The following is a 20878-nucleotide window of genomic DNA, read 5'->3' on the forward strand; positions in this document are numbered from 1 at the left end:
TCCCTCGTTTCTACTTTTTGTTCCTTTTTACTACCATGTGTAATATAGGTATGCACATATCAAAGAACCATGAAAAAGTATAAATTGAGCTTCTCAATTAGTATATAGTTACCAGAAAATTCGGAATCAGTCTAAATTTGCTGAGCACACACCCAGTAATTTTAACTTGCAAAAATAAGAGCTTGATGTTTTTTTCCCATTCATATTTCTAAGTTTTGACTTAAAACAATATTGGAGCAACAAGTATTTGTTGATTGCAATCCTTTTTTGCTTTGTCTGAACTGTTTGCCAGATGGTTTCTGCCATGGTTATGCTACTTAAAATGCCTACTATTGCTTGCTTTGACTCATGCTGTAGCTTGAAGATTTCTATATTTTATGGCATTTGTTAACTGTCGGCTCTCCTTTACCCTACTTAGAAGTTTTTATTCCCCTTTCCTCCTACTCCCATCTAGATTTGAGTTTATTTTTGTTGTTATTGCAATGGTGATGTAATGATCTTTAGACACATGTGCTGGGTGGTTCCCCACATTCACAAATGTTGCTAATCTGAAAAAAGAATTCCAGACACTTTTACAAGCCTGTCTCATCTAAGCTAATTTTAGAATGATTGTGTTGAATGAAATGTGCCTAAAATTGCTTATTAGTCATGGTGGTGGGGATCCTTTTTGTCCTCAGGAAACAGGGATAGTAATAAAAGTTTTCACATAAATATCTTTAGTGTACCCAGTTTGATAAATGTGCAATTTGTTATGTCAATTTGTAATTGAAAGTTAGAACTTGGAATAAAATGAAATTTGAAGTAAATTTAAGATTATGCAAAGAATTCTAAAACATAGCTTTAAATAGAAAAGAGTTATACTTTCAAGGATGGCTATAAATTTGAGTTTTTATAATCACTACACATATTGCATTAAACATTATTATATTTTTGTGTAAGGGCCTTTTAGTTTATGTGCAAATTACTAGGGTCACATTGATAAAGATGCTAAATTAAACTGAAGGTTACGGAAATATAAAATTTTAAGAATGAATTCTGTCTGCTAAGCAAGCCACAACTATTAGAGTGCATATTCCGAATGCTGCCCACTAGGTGAGATATTACATAATACAGCTTTCATAGTCAAAAGAATTTTGAGTATTATGTCAGCTGTTACTCATAATATTTTGGTGTTTCCTTTTAGACAGCTGATCTCTTATCTTAGAAGACACTGTATAAACAGCTCTATTCCCAAATAGAAGTGCTGAGTGAAGCTATTGTTTAATTCATTCCATTTTGTTGAAAGACCTAACATTTGTAGAATTCTCTCATAAACTGATTTTTTTTAAAATTATTTTTAGCATAGGAGTTCCTAAAGCAGGATTAACACACTAGCCCATTTCAACAAGCTGTATATTTGAGAAAGGGATGAGAGTCATTCATCTTTAGTAGGAAATTAAGAGTCGTTGTTCACAAATAATTACTAGATTCTGACAGAGACTAATGGGATTAGGTAAGTGTGACTCAGTATAATAAATTCAAGCCTAAGCATCCTTTTAGGCCCTGAAATGAACAAAGTACTGCTGTTGTTTAAAGTCAGTCATGGCTTACAACCTGCTAGCTGTCTTGCTGTAGAAACTGTAACGTAAGGCCCTTGAAATAGATGCCATCATCAGCCCCAGCCCCCAAGCATTCATCTATTTAAACACATGACAGAAGATGGCAGAAGAGAGTTTAGCAGCTATTCGTGTGGTAGGCATGGTTTATTGTATTAGGACGTACTTTGTTGTAGGCCAGCAACTTTTGAGTTAAAATACTATAGCTATTTCTCTTCCTTTCATTACATCTTTTTCTCTTCTATTTTTTATTTTTAACATAAACTCACTTCTTTTTTCCACAAAGATTTTGTGTAGATCCAAGGAGCAACAAATTCCAGCTTCCTACTGTAGCAGTTCAACCCTTATTGTCTGTTTGAATAGAGTTCAGTATTTCACTTTTTTTATTTTTTAAAAGGCAACGGGCAGCCAAGACGTAGATCCATCCAAGACTTGACTGTTACTGGAACAGAACCTGGTCAGGTAAGACTTAACGTTCGAATTCTCTGTCTTTGATTTGAAGAACAGTAATGGGCAGAAACCAAGAATTAACTATAATATATGTACCCTGCAAAATTAGTTTTGTGAGTTGACCTAAAATTATGATAGAGATGTTCATTAGCACTTGAGCTTAAATAATTAAGGGGAAAAAGAAAAATATAGATGTCATTATTGATTTAACTTGAAGGAAAATTTATGAAAGTAGATTGATTAATTCAATAGTTCTCTGTATGTTATGTGGTTTTTATATATGCTTTAATAAGGAAGTATTCAGTTTTGTAATTTAATGTTTTATCATTAACATTGTCCTCTAAAATGAATTATTAGTGTTGTCTCCTTTGTACTAATGAGGGGAATAAGTATTTCCGCAATAAGATGTTACTCCTCTGGGATCAAATAAGGGACTGACGTACTTGGAGAATCTTTTAATTTGTCATATCCACTAGATTTGTATTTTTGTGAAACATCCTTAAGAGAATATTTACTGAACAGATGGATAATCTCTAGAAAGACTTCTGTCTGATTTTCATTCTTCATGTTTATATTTCTGATGGTTCTTCTAAACTCCCCTTCTCTCTTTGTAGATGATCCAGACAGTGCTATAATTTAAACCATTACTGACAAGTACAGAATTTTAACCAATCGAGTATATAAAAGTAGCAGTCATTGTTTTTTCTGTTATTCAGAACAACAACCTTAACCTATATAATTTATATCATATTCTTAATATGAGAACTAATTAGGTTTCGTTGTTGATTTGCTTTCACTTGTGCTGAAATAAGTAAATTTTATGAGTATAGCATGCATCTGAAGTAATGATACCACATTATGGTTCCTATTCATGTAGCATCATAGGATTGTATATTATAAACAGTATGATTTAAGGTAAAATGTATTAGTGTTTTTCATCCTGAAAAGATATTTTATTATTATTTCACTTTGATAACACTTGAAATTTTAGAGATTCTTTTGTAGTCGTTAATAAAAATTTAAAATCCTTTTCTAGCCATCAGCTAATTTAACTAACAAAAACCACTTGAGATATTTAAATGGTAAATTACCCTTGACCTTCATTTATATCTGAAAATATTTGTATTTCTCACAGTGCCTCACAATACACATACTCAAATACATATATACACAGATACATACATAGAATGTATATGCATACATATTAATTCATTGTATATTTTATGATATTAAGTGATCCTAAATCTTGATTGCATTTACTTAATAGCAGCTTTATCAGCATATCTGCTTTTGTGAGACCCTAGAACTTTTGAATGAAGTTTCCCACTTTCTCCCCCTCAAATACTTAAAGTATTAATCAGGGCATTTAGTAGCAGATAGCTTGACATCTGGTATTTGCTTTGATTCCTTAGAGGCTTGATGAGCTCGGCCTTTTTAATGCTGTTTTTTATTGCTATTGATATTCCAGTTATGAGGAATTCTAGCCAAGTGTTCTCCCTTTGACTAGGAATGAGAGGCTTGCTGTAAGACAGTTCAGCACACATCGGCTAGTGGGAGTGCTTTTCTCTGTACTCTGTAAGAAAGACATTGATATATTTCAGGACTGACCTCACCATACCAAGCCTTACTTATTTCCTCACAAGTTCTGTGTTACTTAAGACTGTGATCATAACCCTTTTCATTTACAATACCTTCAGGTAGTAAAACACTCGAACTTTGATTATGAGACAGTCACTTGCATGAATTGTCATGGACTACTCTACTCTATGACTTAGAGTGAATGGGAGTTTGATGTGGTGCTAAAACCTGTTCTAAAACGAATGATGTGTAACCATTGTGTAGCCAGTTTTTAAAATTGATTCAGTCTTTGTAAATTACTTAAATATTACAAACTGAAAATGCCTGATATCCAGTTTGGGATGAGAATGACAAATAGTAATCCTAATATACTATGCAGACATTTTCCCCTGAAAATATTATGATAAATGACCATTAAATCCTTTTAATTACTCATGAAAATAACATTATTTGAAGAAGAAAAGTATGTATAATCCAGATTTTCAACGTTGAAGGTATAGTTCTTTTTAAAGTCTAGCTAAGCAGTGATTAAACAGATGCATAGGGGTTTTTTGTTTGTTTTGGCCATGGAGTTTCATAAAGAAACATGAAAGAATTTGCCCGGCCACTATAGTCATCAGGAAAAGAGAAAGCTTACTAATAAAGTTTAATATTACATCTCATAGAAGACAGTGATATGATAGGAGTTTCTACTTTGGCTCTTGATTCAGGACTGATTTAATAAAATCACTTAAACTTTTCATATGTCAACTAAAATTAAATTGATTGTTTTTATATGGCCAGAGGAGGAATAGGGAACAAAGCAAGCACCTTAATTAAAAGTAAATATGTAAATATTCATATAAAAGATTGCATCCATGCAATATACAACTCACTTTTAAATTAATGAATTCAGGTTTGTATTAATTCAGGAAGCTCACTGAGCACATGTGGTGGACCTGGCCTCCACTTGAGAAGATACTGAGAAAGAAAAAAGCTACCCCTAATATCCAGGAACCGGTCTGATACTACGGCCTCAGTGTTGTTAGACGCTGGATATAAACAATCTCTCAGTAGACAAAGTTACTCTGAGATCATAATAAAATGAGACCAAACAAGACCATTTTATAATGTTGTCTAAGAACAGACAAAAACAAGGTCACTGTGCTGCCCACGAAATAGCAAACATTTTCCTCTCCTGGCAGAGATGAGTGACTGCTGCTGCTTTACCGACTGCAGCTCTATCCTCACTCGGGTCTGGCCTCCCTGTAGTATTGCTGCTGCTTTCTGACAGTAGCCAATCTAGAGTGACCCCCTCTTTCCTTAGAGCCTCCTCAAAATCACTTAACGAAAGCCCAGATCTTCTAGTAAGCTCTTTCTAAAACCAACTTACTGAGACACTCCAAAGTACCCCATGGTGAGCATTTTGCCTCACTGCAACAAATACTCAACCCAACTCATCCCACCACAGGTGTGTTCCTGGTAGCCTTTAGCCAGGGTACACTGACAGTACCAAGAAGGCCCAGTCTCCTGGGAGCTTTTTTGGGCAGATCAGATTTATGCCCAGATCAGTTAGAGAATTACAGTAAAAATAACTGCCTTTTATTTTTTGTGCACCAGTTTTGTGCCAGTCAGGCCTTTAATGGATGTTTTTTAAGTCTTAACCCTATAAACTGGATACTTTTTATTTTCCCTATTATGCAGTTGGATAAACTGAGGGTTAGAGAAACTTAACCTTAACCTAAGTCTTTACTTCCCTTACTCTGCCAGTAATTGCTGTAACCAAATTCTGAATCTAGATCTGATTGCAAAGCACACAAACTCTACACCTGTCGTTCCATCTTGTGTATAAAACGGAATGCAGTACATCGTAAAGTAATCCTAGACCTCTTTAGTTTCAAGTGTTTTGGCTTCTGATGGTCTGCATCGTTGTTAAGTTTTTAAACACTGTTTACTGATGATGAGTTTTGGCTGTATCATATTGTTGAGCCAGGCTCTCACCTTGATAATAAATTTCTACAGATGACTGCACAGATTTGTTTTTTTATATATTTGGGTGAACCTTTCTATGTTTCACTAAAAGTGTACTTTCTCGTGTAAGCCTGCATACCCCTTCTGGAATTGTGTCCAATATAGATTTGTTTTCAAGATTTCTCTTGGAGAGTGCTGCAGTCAGTGATGACTGGAAGATGATGCAATTATGATTATTTAAAGAACCAAACATGCTAGATTTCTATGTGGACTTTAGAATCTACTTTTACTAGTCAGATATGTGGCTTTGGACAAGTCCTTAATTTCCCTGAGCTTCAGCAACTTTATCTGCCAGTGGGGACCATAACATCAACCCCGACATTCTTATAACATGTGGAAGTACCAGACACACATTAGATGCTTAATACGTGCTTGTATGCCTGCCTCCCCAGAGTGCACCTCCCAGGGCTCTTACCACTTCCTTATTCTCAGTTCACTATATAACTACCCAGAAATAAAACAATACAGTCCACTGTAGTATTGTCCAGAAATAAAACAAAAATAGCACTTGGAAAAAAGTAAAGTCCATTGGCATCGTATTCTTTCTGTATCGTAAGGGAAGCCTCTATCAGGGATCATGGAAAGTACTCGCTTTAAGGCCTTGTATCACATATCAAGAGATGTACATTGTTATTATTTATTTAAGGGATATAATGTATCATACTGCTACAGTTGTTCATTCTCATTCTGTACTCCTTTAGTGTAAATAATTTCCTATTAAAGCTCTAAATCAGAAGTTTACATAGTAGTCTTAAATAATTTCAGGTTCATAGTATACCTTCCTATTGGAGAATTTAATGACCACATAAGAAAAATAAAATTCTGAAATTTTCTTGCAATCAACCATAGTGAAGCCAGAATTCGATTTGAGCCCACAATTTCACATTAGAATGTTTTTAATACACCCTGTCATGTATAGATTTAATCAATGGAAGAAGTACCCTTGAAAATCCACATTACCTGCTGATACCCATTTTTTTAAACATTTTTTATTGATTTATAGTCATTTTACAATGTTGTGTCAAATTCCAGTGTAGAGCACAATTTTTCAGTTACACATGAACATACATACATTCATTGTCACATTCTCTTTTGCTGTGAGCCACCACAAGATCCTGTATATATTTCCCTTTGCTACACAGTACAATCTTGTTTATCTATTCTACATTTTGAAATCCCAGTCCCTTCCCACCCCCGTCCCCCTGGCAACCACAAGTTGGTATTCTATGTCTATATGAGTCTGTTTCTGTTTTGTATTTATGTTTTTTTGGTTTTGGTTTTTTTTTTTTTTAGATTCCACATATGAGCGATCTCATATGGTATTTTTCTTTCTCTTTCTGGCTTACTTCACTTAGAATGACATTCTCCAGGAACATCCGTGTTGCTGCAAATGGCGCTATGTTGTCGGGTTTTATGGCTGAATAGTATTCCATTGTATAAATATACTACATCTTCTTTATCCAGTCATCTGTTGATGGACATTTAGGCTGTTTCTGTGTCTCAGTTATTGTAAATATTGCTGCTATGAACATTGCGGTGCAGGTGTCATCCTGAAGTAGGGTTCCTTCTGGATATAAGCCCAGGTGTGGGATTCCTGGGTCACACGGTAAGTCTATTCCTAGTCTTTTGAGGAATCTCCATACTGTTTTCCACAGTGGCTGCACCAAACTGCATTCCCACCAGCAGTATAGGAGGGTTCCCTTTTCTCCACAGCCTCTCCAGCATTTGTCATTTGTGGACTTCCAAATGATGGCCATTCTGATACCCATTTGTTTTTAATATTTGTGTTACTCAAATGTAAAGTCACAAAAATATCATGTAAATCAACGTTTAATCTCTGTGTTTCATGCTTGTATAATTTTAGCAACTAAGATGATTTCTGAAGGTTTTAAATAGCTTTCAAATGTCAGTTGAAATAGTAGCCCTGGCCATAGATTTTATGAAAATATTTTCCCAGTCTTTCAGGTGAGACATAAAAAGCAAAGCTTTATTTTTGTTTGTAAATAGCTCTCAACTTCTTTTTATAAATACAGAGATAAAGTTTTAGTCAAAGTCCAATTCTGGTTCATGTCTACTGATGGTAATTTACCCTGCAGTTTAAATTTGGCTTAGTGTTCTTTTGCTGCCTTAAATTGCTATTTAGCCTTTCTCTACTCTCATAACCACTTTCATATCCAACCCTTGTCGTAAGTCAGGTTTCTCTGTATCTCTTAAACTTTACAGTTTCTTTGAGAATAGAGTAAAGTAATTGTAAATGTCTTGGTGGAAGGAGCAACCTAAATGAATTTTCATAGTTTCAGAGCACTTATGACTGTCAGAATTTTACCAGTGATTTTTCTTAAATAAAAATAAGACTTCTTTATAGTAGCTTGCCAGCAGTAATACATCAATTTAACCCACAAACTAGTTTGATTTTTTTTTAAATAAATATTACCTCTTCTTATTTATGTCTTGTATTTTTCAGGTATTCAGAAAATACAGTTATGGCTTGTTTTTAAATATTTCTTTAGTTTTTTTTTTTTTAATACAAACATGTTAACATATTCTGTTATTCCTTGAGATACTCATTCCTTGAAATATTAAACATTTATTAGTTAATTTATGGATTTAAATTTAACTCATAGCTTTTCTTGTAGCTTTAAAGACCAGTCTTGAGACTTAACCTAAAACTATTAGCCTTATTTCTTAGTTTTATAGCTTATAGGAAATCTGAAGTAGAACAATTGAGTGTGTACGTGAGGTGCTAAGAGTTTCTTAGAAAGAAAGAAATAAGTAGCAAAGAATTCTCTTAAGAAAGATTTAAGTTTAAGGAACATGATAGTTCATACTAGGTCCAAGTAGGATTATTTGTTTTAATATCACAAATATTCAGTGACTTTTTTTAATATACAAAATTCATTCTTATATTTTGTAAACCTAATTCTTACTTGTACTGTATCTTGTTTAATTTCTCATAACGGATATTGATTCTCACATGTCACAAATTCTTATATTTATTTCTCCCTTTAAAGTGTTAAAGTAAGACTATTAGCATAACATTAGGCTGACTGAAACCCTCCCCTACCAGCACTTTGAAGATAAATTGCTCTTGATTTACAATGGGAATTAGAACTATAGTCAAGTCAGTGCACGCTTGTTAAACCATCAAGACATAGCTCTCAGTCAAAGAAGGTTAAAGGACCCAGGAACAATGTCATATCTGTATTTGCTTTACCAAGGTTAACAGCATTCTAAAGGTAAGGGTTAAGTATTTCATCACCAGTTCTCTGTGGTGTATATTCTTATTCTTACTATATATCAAAGGCAAGTAAGCCTAAGCCTTAATCTGAGTGACAAAAAGTTGTATTGTCATTTTATTTAATGAGTATTTAGGATATGGTTATTGTCATTTTATTTAATGAGTATTTATTATATGGTTGTTTACTATATTATATGGTTTTTATTTATTATATGGTGTATTTGGAAATTTCCTAAATTCTGTTGAGTCCAATATAAAAGTATGCATGATCTCTGCCCTTAGATTTTAATGCTTTTGAGGAATTACAGACTTTGAGAGTGATATAAAGCATTTCAGGCTCACACTGAAGCTTATAAACAGACTAAATACACACCAAAAGAAAAATATCTTTGTGGCAGAGTTTAGTCACTGAATATGTTTTTTAAAAGAGCTATAATTTTTAACTAGGAAAGGAACTGTTAGATGCTACAAGTCTACTTATATATTCCCATCTTATGTTTGCAACAACCTAATTGCCATTTAATGAGCATTTTTATTGTGTCAAGACTCTTCATATACATTATTTCATTCAATTTTTACAATCTAATGAGGTAGGTAGGTAATACTGTTCTTGTTTTACTATTGAGTCTTAGAGATTAAATAATCTAAATTATCTAAAGCCATGCTCCTAATAAATGACTGACCAGAGACTCAAACTCTAGGTTGTATTGTCTACAAAGCCTGACTTCTCAGCTATTACTACTACTTCTCGTCCACTCTTGATAAATGAGGAACTTGTAGCTCAGAGAGGCGAGTTGCTTGTTCAAGTTCACACAGCTATAAATGGCTGACTGGATTTAAACTGGAGTCTCCAAAGTATTAAGACTAAACCATGTGAATTTGCTGATATTTGACTGTTTTTGACCTATAAAAATGGCACTTTTAGATAGTTCAATTTCATACATGCTCTTTGCCCTATACCGTATTGTCTTTGGATGAATATTGAAGTCAGGATTAAAAGCAGCGTGGGAAACAGGCATAAGGAATTGTTTGAGGGGAGACAATCTGGGAAGGTAAGGTAAACCTGCCAGTGGAGGGTCATCACCAGGGTGAGAATTTGATGACTGATACAATAACAACCAGTAAATCATACTGCTAGGCATTCCCCATCCTCAGATGCAGGGTCTGGCTTTGTTTGGCTCAAAGGATGGCCACATAATGTTGAAGGAAACCTGAGCAGAGCGCTACAGGTTGGAGAGGAATAGCAAGAAGGAGAGAGCAGGATGAGCATCGTGATAACACAGAGCACCTATTGGGTATGGCCTGAATGAACCAAGATTTTGGAAAGACCAGTCTGTTACGGAGTTTAAAATTGCTTATGGTAGAGAAAAAGCTTTCTGGAATTTCTGAAACAATTTCATTAGGTACCCAAGATGAAAGTAACAGTTTTTCTTCTCTTCAAAATTGTTTAACAATTTTATCTCTGAAATGTTGTAAAAGTACCTTTCACTATAATATTCTCAATTCATTGGGAGTTTTTAAGGCTTAAAATGAAAAAATTTTAGCGCTTGATGGAGCACTAAAAGTTATCACAACTTCAACCCAACCCCAATCCCTCTGCAGAGAAAGAAAGCAAAACTTCTTGAAGTAAACTCAGTTATACATTACACCATAATTAGAACTCTCACTACTGATTTCTACTCAGGAGTACTTTCCACCACTGTATTGCCTCTCATTTTACCTGATGCAGTCTTAAATTTGAGTGTTTCTATATTTACACATTGAAGCTGGATAATAGATTCTTTATGAATTTATTTACTTATGCTTTACTTTATATAGCCCCATATTCTTTGAGTATCCTATTGGTTATTCAGTAGCATGTCAATAAAATTGTTTTTAAAAAAATTCTAATGAAAACCATTTTAGTATGTAGGTCCTTTGAGGGTTTTTAATATACCAGACAGCACTACATAGACAATAATATATGTATTTATACGTATGTAAGTTATGAATCCTGATAATAAAATAAATACTAATGGACCCACCACCCAACTTAAGAAATGGAACATTGTCCATTCCCTTGGGTCTCCCTGTACATTCCTTGCCTGTGGCTTCTCTCTCATCTTCCAACCATCCTATAATGCCATTTTCTGTCATATGTCACATTTCTAGACTTTTTATAAATACCCCTTATCTAGTGAAGAAATTCTCTTAACTGGTAATTTGTTTGTTAAATATATTTTTCATAAATGGATGTTAAGTTTTGTCCAGTATATTTTGTGTATCCATTGAGGTTTTTCTCCTTTGATCTGTCAATGTGGTGAATTGGGTTAATAGAATTCCTAATGCCAGTGACCTTTGCATTTGTCGGATAACCTCAGTTTTTTAATGATTTTTATTGCTTTTACACTGCCAAATTCCATTTGCTAATATAATTTCTAGGACTGCATCTATTTTCATAAAAGAGATTGGCTATTAGTTTTTCTCATACTGTCCTTGTTAATCAGATTTTACTGCCTTCACAGAATGAATTAGGAAGTGTTTTTTCTGTTTTCTAAAACAATATTTTTAAGATTGAAAATGTCTTTTTCTTGAATGTTTGATAGAACTCACCTGAAAAACCCTCTTGGCTTGATGTTTTCTATAATTTATAGAAATTTTGGTAATTTATATATTTTGGAATTTGTCTATTTCACGTTTAAGTTTTTTGTTGTTGTTTTAAATTTACTTACCACAAAAAGTGTATAGTATTCTCTCATTCTTATTTTGTTTCTTTTGGGGAAGCTTATAGCCTGATACTTTTTCTAACACTGTAAGTTAGATCCCTAGCTTGTAAGTTGCCACTGCTTCCTACTTTTTTCATATAAATATTTAGAATTAAATCTTTTTCTCTAAGTGCCTCTTTAGATGCAACCCATAGGTTTTAGCATGATTCATGTTAAAATTCAGTTTAAATGTTTTCTAATTTCCATTTTTTCTTTGATCAGTAAGCTATTTAGAAGTGTTTTAAAATTTCTAGACAGATGGAATTTTTAATGTTAATTTTGAATCAGTGTGGAAAGATATGGTTTACATGGTACTAAATTCTTTTTTAAGTTTTTTGAGATTTGCTTATGGCATAGTCCATGATCAGTTTTCGTAAGTGTTCCATGGGTGCTTGAAAAGAATGCATAGTCTCCATTTGTGAGGCATAGGGTTGATAAACATGTTTAGATCAAGCTTGCTTTTTATGGAGGTCAGGTTTTATTGTGTGCATGTTTTGGTTTTTGTCGCTTTTACATATCACAGAGGGGAGTATCAAAATATCTCACTATGATGGTGACTATGTCCCTTTCTCCGTGCAGTTTTGTCGCTTTATTTATGTTGAAGTTACGTATAGGTACAGCATGTACGTTTTGAATTGTTGCACTCTCAGTTGAACCACTTATCATTATATCTCTTTCTCTAGTATTTTTTTTTGCCCTAAAATAAATTCTCACTGATATTAATACAGCTACATAACTTTATTTTGGGTAGGTTTTCCCTGGTTATCTTTTTTCAGTCTTTAATTTTCTGTTTTCTCTGTCTCTGTGAGTTAGATATGTGTCGTAAACAGCATTTTATCCAGCCTGACAATCTGATTTTCTGAATATCTTAACTAGAGACTATAATCCATTTACATTTATTATGATTACTGATAAATTACTCCCTCTAATCTTTTATTTCCCTTTTTTCTCCTTTCTTGCCTTTTTTTGAATTGAAGAAATATATTTCTCATTCCATTATTTGTCTCTCTGGTTTGGAGATTACATATTACTACTTTTGGTAATTGCCTTTGAAATTTTAATCCTCATGCCCAACCTAAAATTAGTGTCTTTGCCCTCATTCTGAACAGTACAAGGATTTTTAAATCTATACTCTTCTTATGTATGCTATTGCTATTCAGATTTTAGTGCCATCTTACTCATTTGTTTAGTAATTTTATAAATTAGTCATTGTTCCATTGTTTAATATTTTCAGTATATAGATTCATCCTTGTATTTACAAGTATTCCTAATTGCAACTTGGCTCTTTCATCAGGGTAAAATTTTTTTCTCCCTAACATACGTGCTTTAAAAAGTCTTATGGTAAGAGTCTTGGATGATAAACTCAGTTTTTGTTCATCTGAGAATGTTATTTCGACCTCATTCTCCACATTTTTGTTGACTAAGCAATTCTAGGTTGACAGTTATTTTCTTCCGCAATTTGAAGATACTCTTCTTTCTTCTGGCTTCCCTTGTTGCTTTTGGAAATCTAACTGATATTCTTTAGTGGATAATCTTTTTTCTCTGGCTGCCTTTTTATTATCTTCTCTTTGTTTTGTAGAATCTGACTATCATATGCCCTATGTTTAACTCAGTAATGTAGATTTTCTCTTATTTTTTCTGCTTAGGATTTGTTGCATCTTCCATCAATCTTGGAATTTTTAATTGATTCACAGTGGATACATTTTCTCTGCTCCACCCAGAGCCGGTATTCAAGACAGTCAGATTTACTTGCTATTGCTTTTGTAGGGTAGTCTTTTTCACCAGTTTACTTTTTCCCTGCTAGTGAAGCCTTTCTTGGGTTTTAGCTTTAAACAGAAAGTTCTCAGGTCTTACTTTGATCCCACAAAAGTCCAGCACTTTATGCCCTATTCCTCTGAGTGCATTCCTCTAGGCCATTGGTGTTTAATTGAAATTCCCAGGTCTACCTGCGTAAGCACTTGCTAGACTTTATTTCTAGTCTCAGAGAATTTCCCTTACTTTCTTGTAAGCTTGTCAGTTTTTAAGACATATTATGTATGAGTGCACATAAATTTTTTAACATATGTCTATTAATTAAATAGTGTTAGAGGATTCATTTGTCTCTTGTAAGTGTTTTGGGACCTCTTCTGGTAGAAATGGAAGTCTGTCCTTTGCCTTGTAATGGAATTTTCTCTTGTTATTTTTGTTTTTATATCAAAATCACATTTTGTTCCTCCTGTCACTTTTCCCTGCAGGTGAGCAGTAGGTCATCCAGTCCTAGCATCAGAATGATCACTACCTCAGGACCAACCTCAGAAAAGCCAGCTCGAAGTCATCCATGGACCCCTGATGATTCTACAGGTGACCAGTTTTATTTCCTCATTATAATTATAAAGTTGCGTTCATCATGTTTATATTCGTTTAGTCGTATCATTGCTCTAGTGTTTACAAAGGCAGGCATTATACAGTAGTTTAGATTTTCCCATTAATAAGATCAAATATTTACCAATAAATTTTAAAATGTCTTTTTGACAGACACTACCTTGCCCTCTGTGTTTTTTCCCACAAGATACTAAACATGTATTTTGAAGATGGTTTGTTTTAGGCTTTTTTCCAAATAGAAAGATATTCTATTTTTGATGCTTCACTCTGAGTTTTCTATTATGATCCATCCTACTAGATGATAGTAGTAAACTCTCATTTTTTAAGTAACTAAAATCAGCAGAATGGTAAAATAATCATCTTCATCTCAGTCTTTTGTTTTAAAAACAGGCTATCATGTACCCTGGTGAGAAAAAAATTTCTGTCCATTGGGCTTTTGAATCATTTTTATCTGATAAAGAGACCTCATTTCAGTTATATAAATACTCTGTTAAATAGACTTTTAAAAATCTAAGAGTTGTTAAAATTCCTCAACATGAATAACTAACTGGTCAAAATTAAAATATTAGTATTAAAATCTGCCTGTCTGAAGAGAGTAATGGAATAGTTTCATTATGGACAAGCAGGAAGTTATGTACCATAATGGAATTAACTTTTCCTTAGTATTAAGGGAATACCTTGATAAATGCAGCAGCAATGTGTTTCTGTAAAGATTATTTATATGTTGTCATGTCAGAGAGGGAAGATGATCTCTTAGACCTTGGAAAATTAAACCGTTTGGGATTTTATACGAGATCAACTATGTTATTAATAGTGGCAATTAAATTGAAATTCAGAAGTCAGCTTTCTGTCCTTATGAACTAAAATACTGCTTACAAGTATTTATAGATATGTGGCGTGATTTAGTCAAGTTTATAATTTAATTTAAAAAATTAACTGAGTGGCTTTTCTCTGTGTCATGTAAGATAGAACTATGTTTAGCCTTGGGTGTACTCTCTAGTTTTAGTAAGTTTAAATTTAGTGGTGGCAAAAACTCCTGTTTCACCCCCAGCACAGCCCAGCCTAGGATTGTCCAGAACATTCACCCCTACTCAGCACATGTGCCGAATTTCTCATGATGTGCTTCTCCTCAGAGATGGACAGAGAAATAAATGCTCGACAGATTTTATCATTAACATTCAGGTAGTGTCAGCTCTTTTTGATTCCAACACCTTTTGGTGAGGGAGTACTCGCCCTGACATTATAGCATTTGCTGGGATTTCTCACTTCATCCTGGACTAATCTAGCCATGCCAGTCAGCATGTGGCAGACTGTGAATTCATGAGGGTAAAATCAAAATCCTCTTAAGTCCCTCTCATCTAACTCCTGTGTTTCTTTTTCACATGTTCTTCCACCCTTCCGACTCCCATCTCATTTTGTTTCTTTTCTGGGACCTAAAATACTAATAGCTAGACATTGTACATAGGTCCAGGTTGGAGTATCAGCTGAATTTTGTGTTTGCCCTGTACATAGGTCCAGGTTGGAGTATCAGCTGAATTTTGTGTTTGCCCTGAAATGTGCTGCAAGTGTGTGGTTATTGTTTTTAAATAATTTTGAATACAGTTTTAGAAATTGAGAATCTGGTTTAAATTTATAATTAATGAATTTCAGCATTGCACTCTTTCTAATAAAAGTATTGATAACTACTTAAGCTAAAATAATAAATTGTAAGTAAGATACAGGTAAAAAATAAAAATTAGAAATGCGTTCGTAAGTTTAAACAACCCAGGAAGACATACAGATGGCCAACAGACACATGAAAAGATGCTCAAAATATTGCTAATTATTAGAGAAATGCCAGTCAAAATATTGCTAATTATTAGAGAAATGCAAACTAAAACTGGTGTGTATCACCTCACACCAGTCAGAATGGCCATCATTTAAAAGTCTACAAGTAATAGATGCTAGAGAGGGTGTGGAGAAAAAGGAACCCTCCTACACTGTTGGTGGGAATGTAAATTGGTGCAGCTGCTATGGTGAGCAGTGTGGAGGTTCCTTAAAAAGCTAAAATAGAGATACCCTATGATCCAGCAATCCCACTCCTGGGCGTAAATCTGGAGAAAACTAATTTGAAAAGATACATGCACACCAGTGTTCATAGTAGCACTGTTTACAGTAGCCTAGATACAGTAGTAACCTAAATGGCTATCAACAGATGACTGGATAAAGATGTGTGTGTGTGTGTGTGTGTGTGTGTGTGTAATATTATTCAGCCATGAAAAAGAACGAAATAGTGCCATTTGCAGCAACATGGATGGACCTAGAGATTATCATATTAAGAGAAGTAAGTTAGACAAAGACAAATGATATCACTTATATGTAGAATCTAAAAGAATGATACAAATGAATTTATTTACAAAACAGAAATCAACTCAGACATAGAAAACAAACTTATGGTTACTAAAGGGGAAGTAGGGGAGGATAAATTAGGAGTTTGGGATTAACATACACACTACTATATATAAAATAGATAAACAACAAGGACCTACTGTATAGCACAGGGAACTGTATTCAATATCTTACAATAATCTATAATGGAAAAGTGTGAAAAATATACACATAATACATACATACACACACACACACACATATATGTGTGTAACTGAAACTACTACAACATTGTAAATCAACTGTGCTTCAGTTTAAAAAAAGAACCTAATTAATTAGATTTTTTTAATTAAAAAGGGGAGAGATTTTTGTGTTATTTCAGAGAAAAATAAAGAGCACAGTGACTTAATAATCGTAACACATAAGTGCTCTTGGGTTTCTACTAATATTTGAGATAAAGAAAGGCATGCATACATACAGCTGTGAGAGAGATGCCTAGACATAGAAGAGGACACCACAGTGGGAGGGAGTATTCACTGGAGGTTTTTCTCCCATGCTTAACACTTTGCAAAGATAGACATTTAAGACATACCCCACTGCTTGCCATCTGACTAGAGTCATAATACTGACATATTAAAAATAAATTCATCATGCTATATAGTAAACTACATTTACAGTACAAGCTGAGTGTTTTAATAGTCATAGGTGAGACCTGGCGTGCTCTCTGAATTTTTTGTAAAATAGTGAGATTTGTCTTTAGTCAGAAAGGAGAAGACAGCATTCCACATGAAGGGAACACATACTTAAAAGAACATGAGATTGTAAATAGGTATTGTGTTTAAGGGGCTAGAAAAGAGATTTCACCTAACTTAACCAAGTCAATGTGAGTCTCGACATTTAGGAAGGGAGGTTATTAGATTTGACCAGAATTAAAACATTAAAAGACAAACTTTTGTGGAATAACTTTGCTAACTTGTGACCAGAGACTTAAAGCTAAATTTCAGTTTAAGTGAGAAAGTAAAATTTCACTTTTGGGTTTTAAAGAACAGGTGAAATTCAATAAAGAACCATATGTTCCCCACTATCAAAGAAAGGGCTTCAGAACTGTTGGAATAGCACAATCCTTGGACTTTTTTTTTCACCCCCAGAATACTGTGAAACACTGATACGTTTAAGTCTGAAACACATATCAGGTATAGGGAACTGATTTGATAAGATATATCAATATCAAAAATTTAACAAAGTGATAGGAGTGGAGGTATTAAACAGAAGAAACTCTTTCAAGACCCTAAATTTTTCCAGTAGGTCAGGGGGAGTCATTTTTAATAAGTTTAATTTTGTGGAAAGTGGTGTTCATTGGGATCATTATTTGAAACTATTGTAGGGAGTGGAGAGAGGGTTAATCAGAAAAATAAATGTATTTCTTGTTTAGCCATTTCAGAAAAACCTTTATATTGGTATGATTTTAGGCTAAAGACTCTCCTGGGCAGTAGAGTTCTTCTGTTCTTCTTTCATTATTACACTCCAGTATTTAATTAACATTACTTTTTTAATCTGAAATGTAAACTTGAGTATTTAAAATTGCCATCCTTTCCCAATTCTTCATTTAGTATCAATAATACAAATAATAATAATAACCACCACCAGCAGTGATGTGTTGAGTGCTTACCATATGCTAGCTAGCATTGCGTGGTTTTCCTTACGTGCATTATCTCGTTTGGTCTGATTTAGCTTAGCTTTTGGAGTTATTTGCAAGCACATTCTCAATGGCTTTTTTAAAAAAAAAAAAAAACAACTAAAACTGAAATATCTGTCAGCAGTAAATTACAAGGTTACTGAACATCAGACTGTCGTAGTTTCTTACTGCATTTGAGGCAGTGCCTTGTCATCCTGACCTTGCCTTTATCCGCACCACTCTTTCAAGGAGTCACTTGTCAGAGAAAGGGCTGAACAGCTCACTCGTTTAGCTCATTTATCTCTGTTAACAATGGGAAAGCAGCTACTTCAGAAAGAGAAAGCCCATATTACTTCACAGTTATCCTGTCCACTTCTGGAACTGTTGTACATAAATGTTAATGTTGGAAAGAGACCATGCCATGCTTCTCTTGCAAGTTGTTATGGCAGTTTTACCTCTTTGAAAATAGAAGCGAAACCTGTCTCTTCAAATAGTTTGATAGAATTGGTTGTTTGAATTTAACTGTTTTGGGCATGACACTGGGTCACGGGTTCCATACTGTCCATGTGTGTGATATATGCCCAGTAATAACACCTCTCGTTTTCTGTAGTGAGTCTCGTTGAGAGGGGTGGGGTGGGATGGGCGGCTCACATTAGAATCTATACTAATTGAAAATGATCCACTGAAAGTGTGTCTCTTGTTTTCTCCCTTTCCCTGTTAAGGACAACTGATGTTGCTGGAATTGACACAGCTTTTTAGTAAACTTAGCATAATCAAGGAAAGAAAGAAATATGAGGTTTGATTAAGTAGAGTCAGTTAAGACTGAATTTAAAATATAAAGGTGTCATATCACTATTTTTGTTTTTAATTAAACAAGGGCTTACATGCTTTAATATATTGTGTTCTATTCAACTTATAGCCAACTTAAATTGTAGGTATGAGTATGGTGGCATTCTAATTATCTGTAATTGGATGTACTCTGTCAACCTTTAGAATTCAAAAATTACCAGTATCAATAACTTTTATTTTCCTTTAGGAAAAACAATACCAGTATCTCATGCATGCTCTCTTGCTTTTTGTTTGTAATTATTTATGACAGAAAATAAATAAAATACATGGTTTAATTCCAGATACCAATGGATCAGATAATTCCATCCCAATGGCTTATCTTACACTGGATCACCAACTACAGGTAAAGCAGTACTGTTCTCAGTGAAGTTTACTTTTTCCTTTTCAGAGAAGTTTATCTTGAAAGGGGACAGCTGTTTTCCTATCTCTCATTGTATATTCATTTATTTATGCTTTTTGTTGACCTCCTTAAACTTTTTAAAATCAAGCTAAAATAACTGATTCTCAGTTAAGTTAATCAAATTTAAAATCATGTGATCCCATTCTAATAATCATCTTAAAATACTCATATCTTTGTTCAAGACTGCCAAGAATAGCATTTTTCTTAATTTTTAGTGCATTAAAATATACAACTCATATAAACTCATTTCTACGTGTTTATGGTGACTGAAAATGTAAGTAATATACTTCAGTGTCTCCTCATGAGTATGAGAGTTGTAAACATCTTTCAGTAAAATAAAGTTTGGCAACCTGAAATGTAAAACCAGAGGTGGAGAGTACTCTAGTTACAATTCTTTGTAACAACAAAAGTGTTAAAACAGCAAGTGTAAATTTAAGATCTGAGTTAACGCTGACAAAAGGACACAGATTTTCTAGGCGTGGTTTAACACTTATTTTTAAAAGATTATTGCTTTAAGTGCTATAAAAATATATCACAGTCTCTGTCTTAACTCTCAGATAGATACTGAGATTTGATTTAATTATGTTTTAACATTCCTGATTTATTTTCAGCCTCTAGCACCATGCCCAAACTCCAAAGAATCCATGGCAGTATTTGAACAGCATTGTAAAATGGCACAAGAATATATGAAAGTCCAAACAGAAATTGCATTGTTACTACAGAGAAAGTAAGTTATCATTTATGAATAAAAATAAAACATAAATATTTTGAGTTTAAAATATGTTAGGGTACAATATTATTTAAAGACCTGAAAACTGTAATTTTTAGAATTAATCATTAAGCATTTTTCTAACTTGTAAATTTTCTGTGTGTTTATGTTTGTTTTAAGCACCCTTTGGCTAATTTTTCATGTAAAATTCAACTCTTGGCGACATCTTATTATATTAGGAAACTATAACTAAGGAAAATAAACTGATGCTCATAACCATGTGTTTTATGTTCTCAGAATTTTAAAGTTAGAAGCTGTTTAGATTTATTGTTAAAAAATTTATTGTTTCCTTGGACAGAGAAAATAATCTTATTTACTAATGTTCAGTTGTGCTTTATCTTAGAAACATTTTTATAGATGTATTCTTTCCAGGTGTATGTTTAAGAGAGTAAAATTACTTATTAGAGGGCTTTCTTTTATACCTGTGAGTGTTTTTCTGGGGAGTTTTATGCTCACACCGGTTTTTCTAGGAGATGTAGAGATCTGCCTTCTTCCCCTTTTAAAGAAATATAGTCCCGTTTCCATTCTTCTCTATTTGAGATCTTAAAAACAATATTTCAGTTTTCTTGAGCATGACCTTCATGAAGTTGTATACCTGTGAAGCTGGTTTATGCTGGTACTTCCCAAAGGTGGGAGTAGGCAATAGTTTTTTCACAATTTACTAATACAATGATTTAGATGAATTCAATGTAATATTTTAAAAGTAAAGCTAGATACGAGATTAAATACTAGAGTCTGCAAACTGTAGAACTAATATGGAACTGCTGACATTTTATGTTAAGAAAAAAAAAATCTGTATTTCTTATGTCATATATTTAACCTGTACTTTTTTCATACTTTAA

General features: G+C 33.6%; 1 protein-coding gene across 4 annotated transcripts in view; it reads left to right on the forward strand.

Annotated features, from left to right (window-relative positions):
- MAP3K7 (mitogen-activated protein kinase kinase kinase 7) overlaps positions 1-20878 on the forward strand; it is a 64806-nt gene that overhangs the window by 39919 nt on the left and 4009 nt on the right. For all 4 annotated transcript variants that reach the window (XM_010948924.3, XM_010948926.3, XM_010948927.3 and 1 more), the window contains 4 exons: positions 1993-2057; positions 13850-13955; positions 19149-19210; positions 19879-19994. In XM_010948924.3, the coding sequence (XP_010947226.1) occupies positions 1993-2057; positions 13850-13955; positions 19149-19210; positions 19879-19994 (349 nt within the window). The remainder of the gene's footprint in view (positions 1-1992; positions 2058-13849; positions 13956-19148; positions 19211-19878; positions 19995-20878) is intronic.

The sequence above is a fragment of the Camelus bactrianus genome, chromosome 8 (assembly GCF_048773025.1).
Source record: "Camelus bactrianus isolate YW-2024 breed Bactrian camel chromosome 8, ASM4877302v1, whole genome shotgun sequence".
Taxonomy (NCBI): domain Eukaryota; kingdom Metazoa; phylum Chordata; class Mammalia; order Artiodactyla; family Camelidae; genus Camelus; species Camelus bactrianus.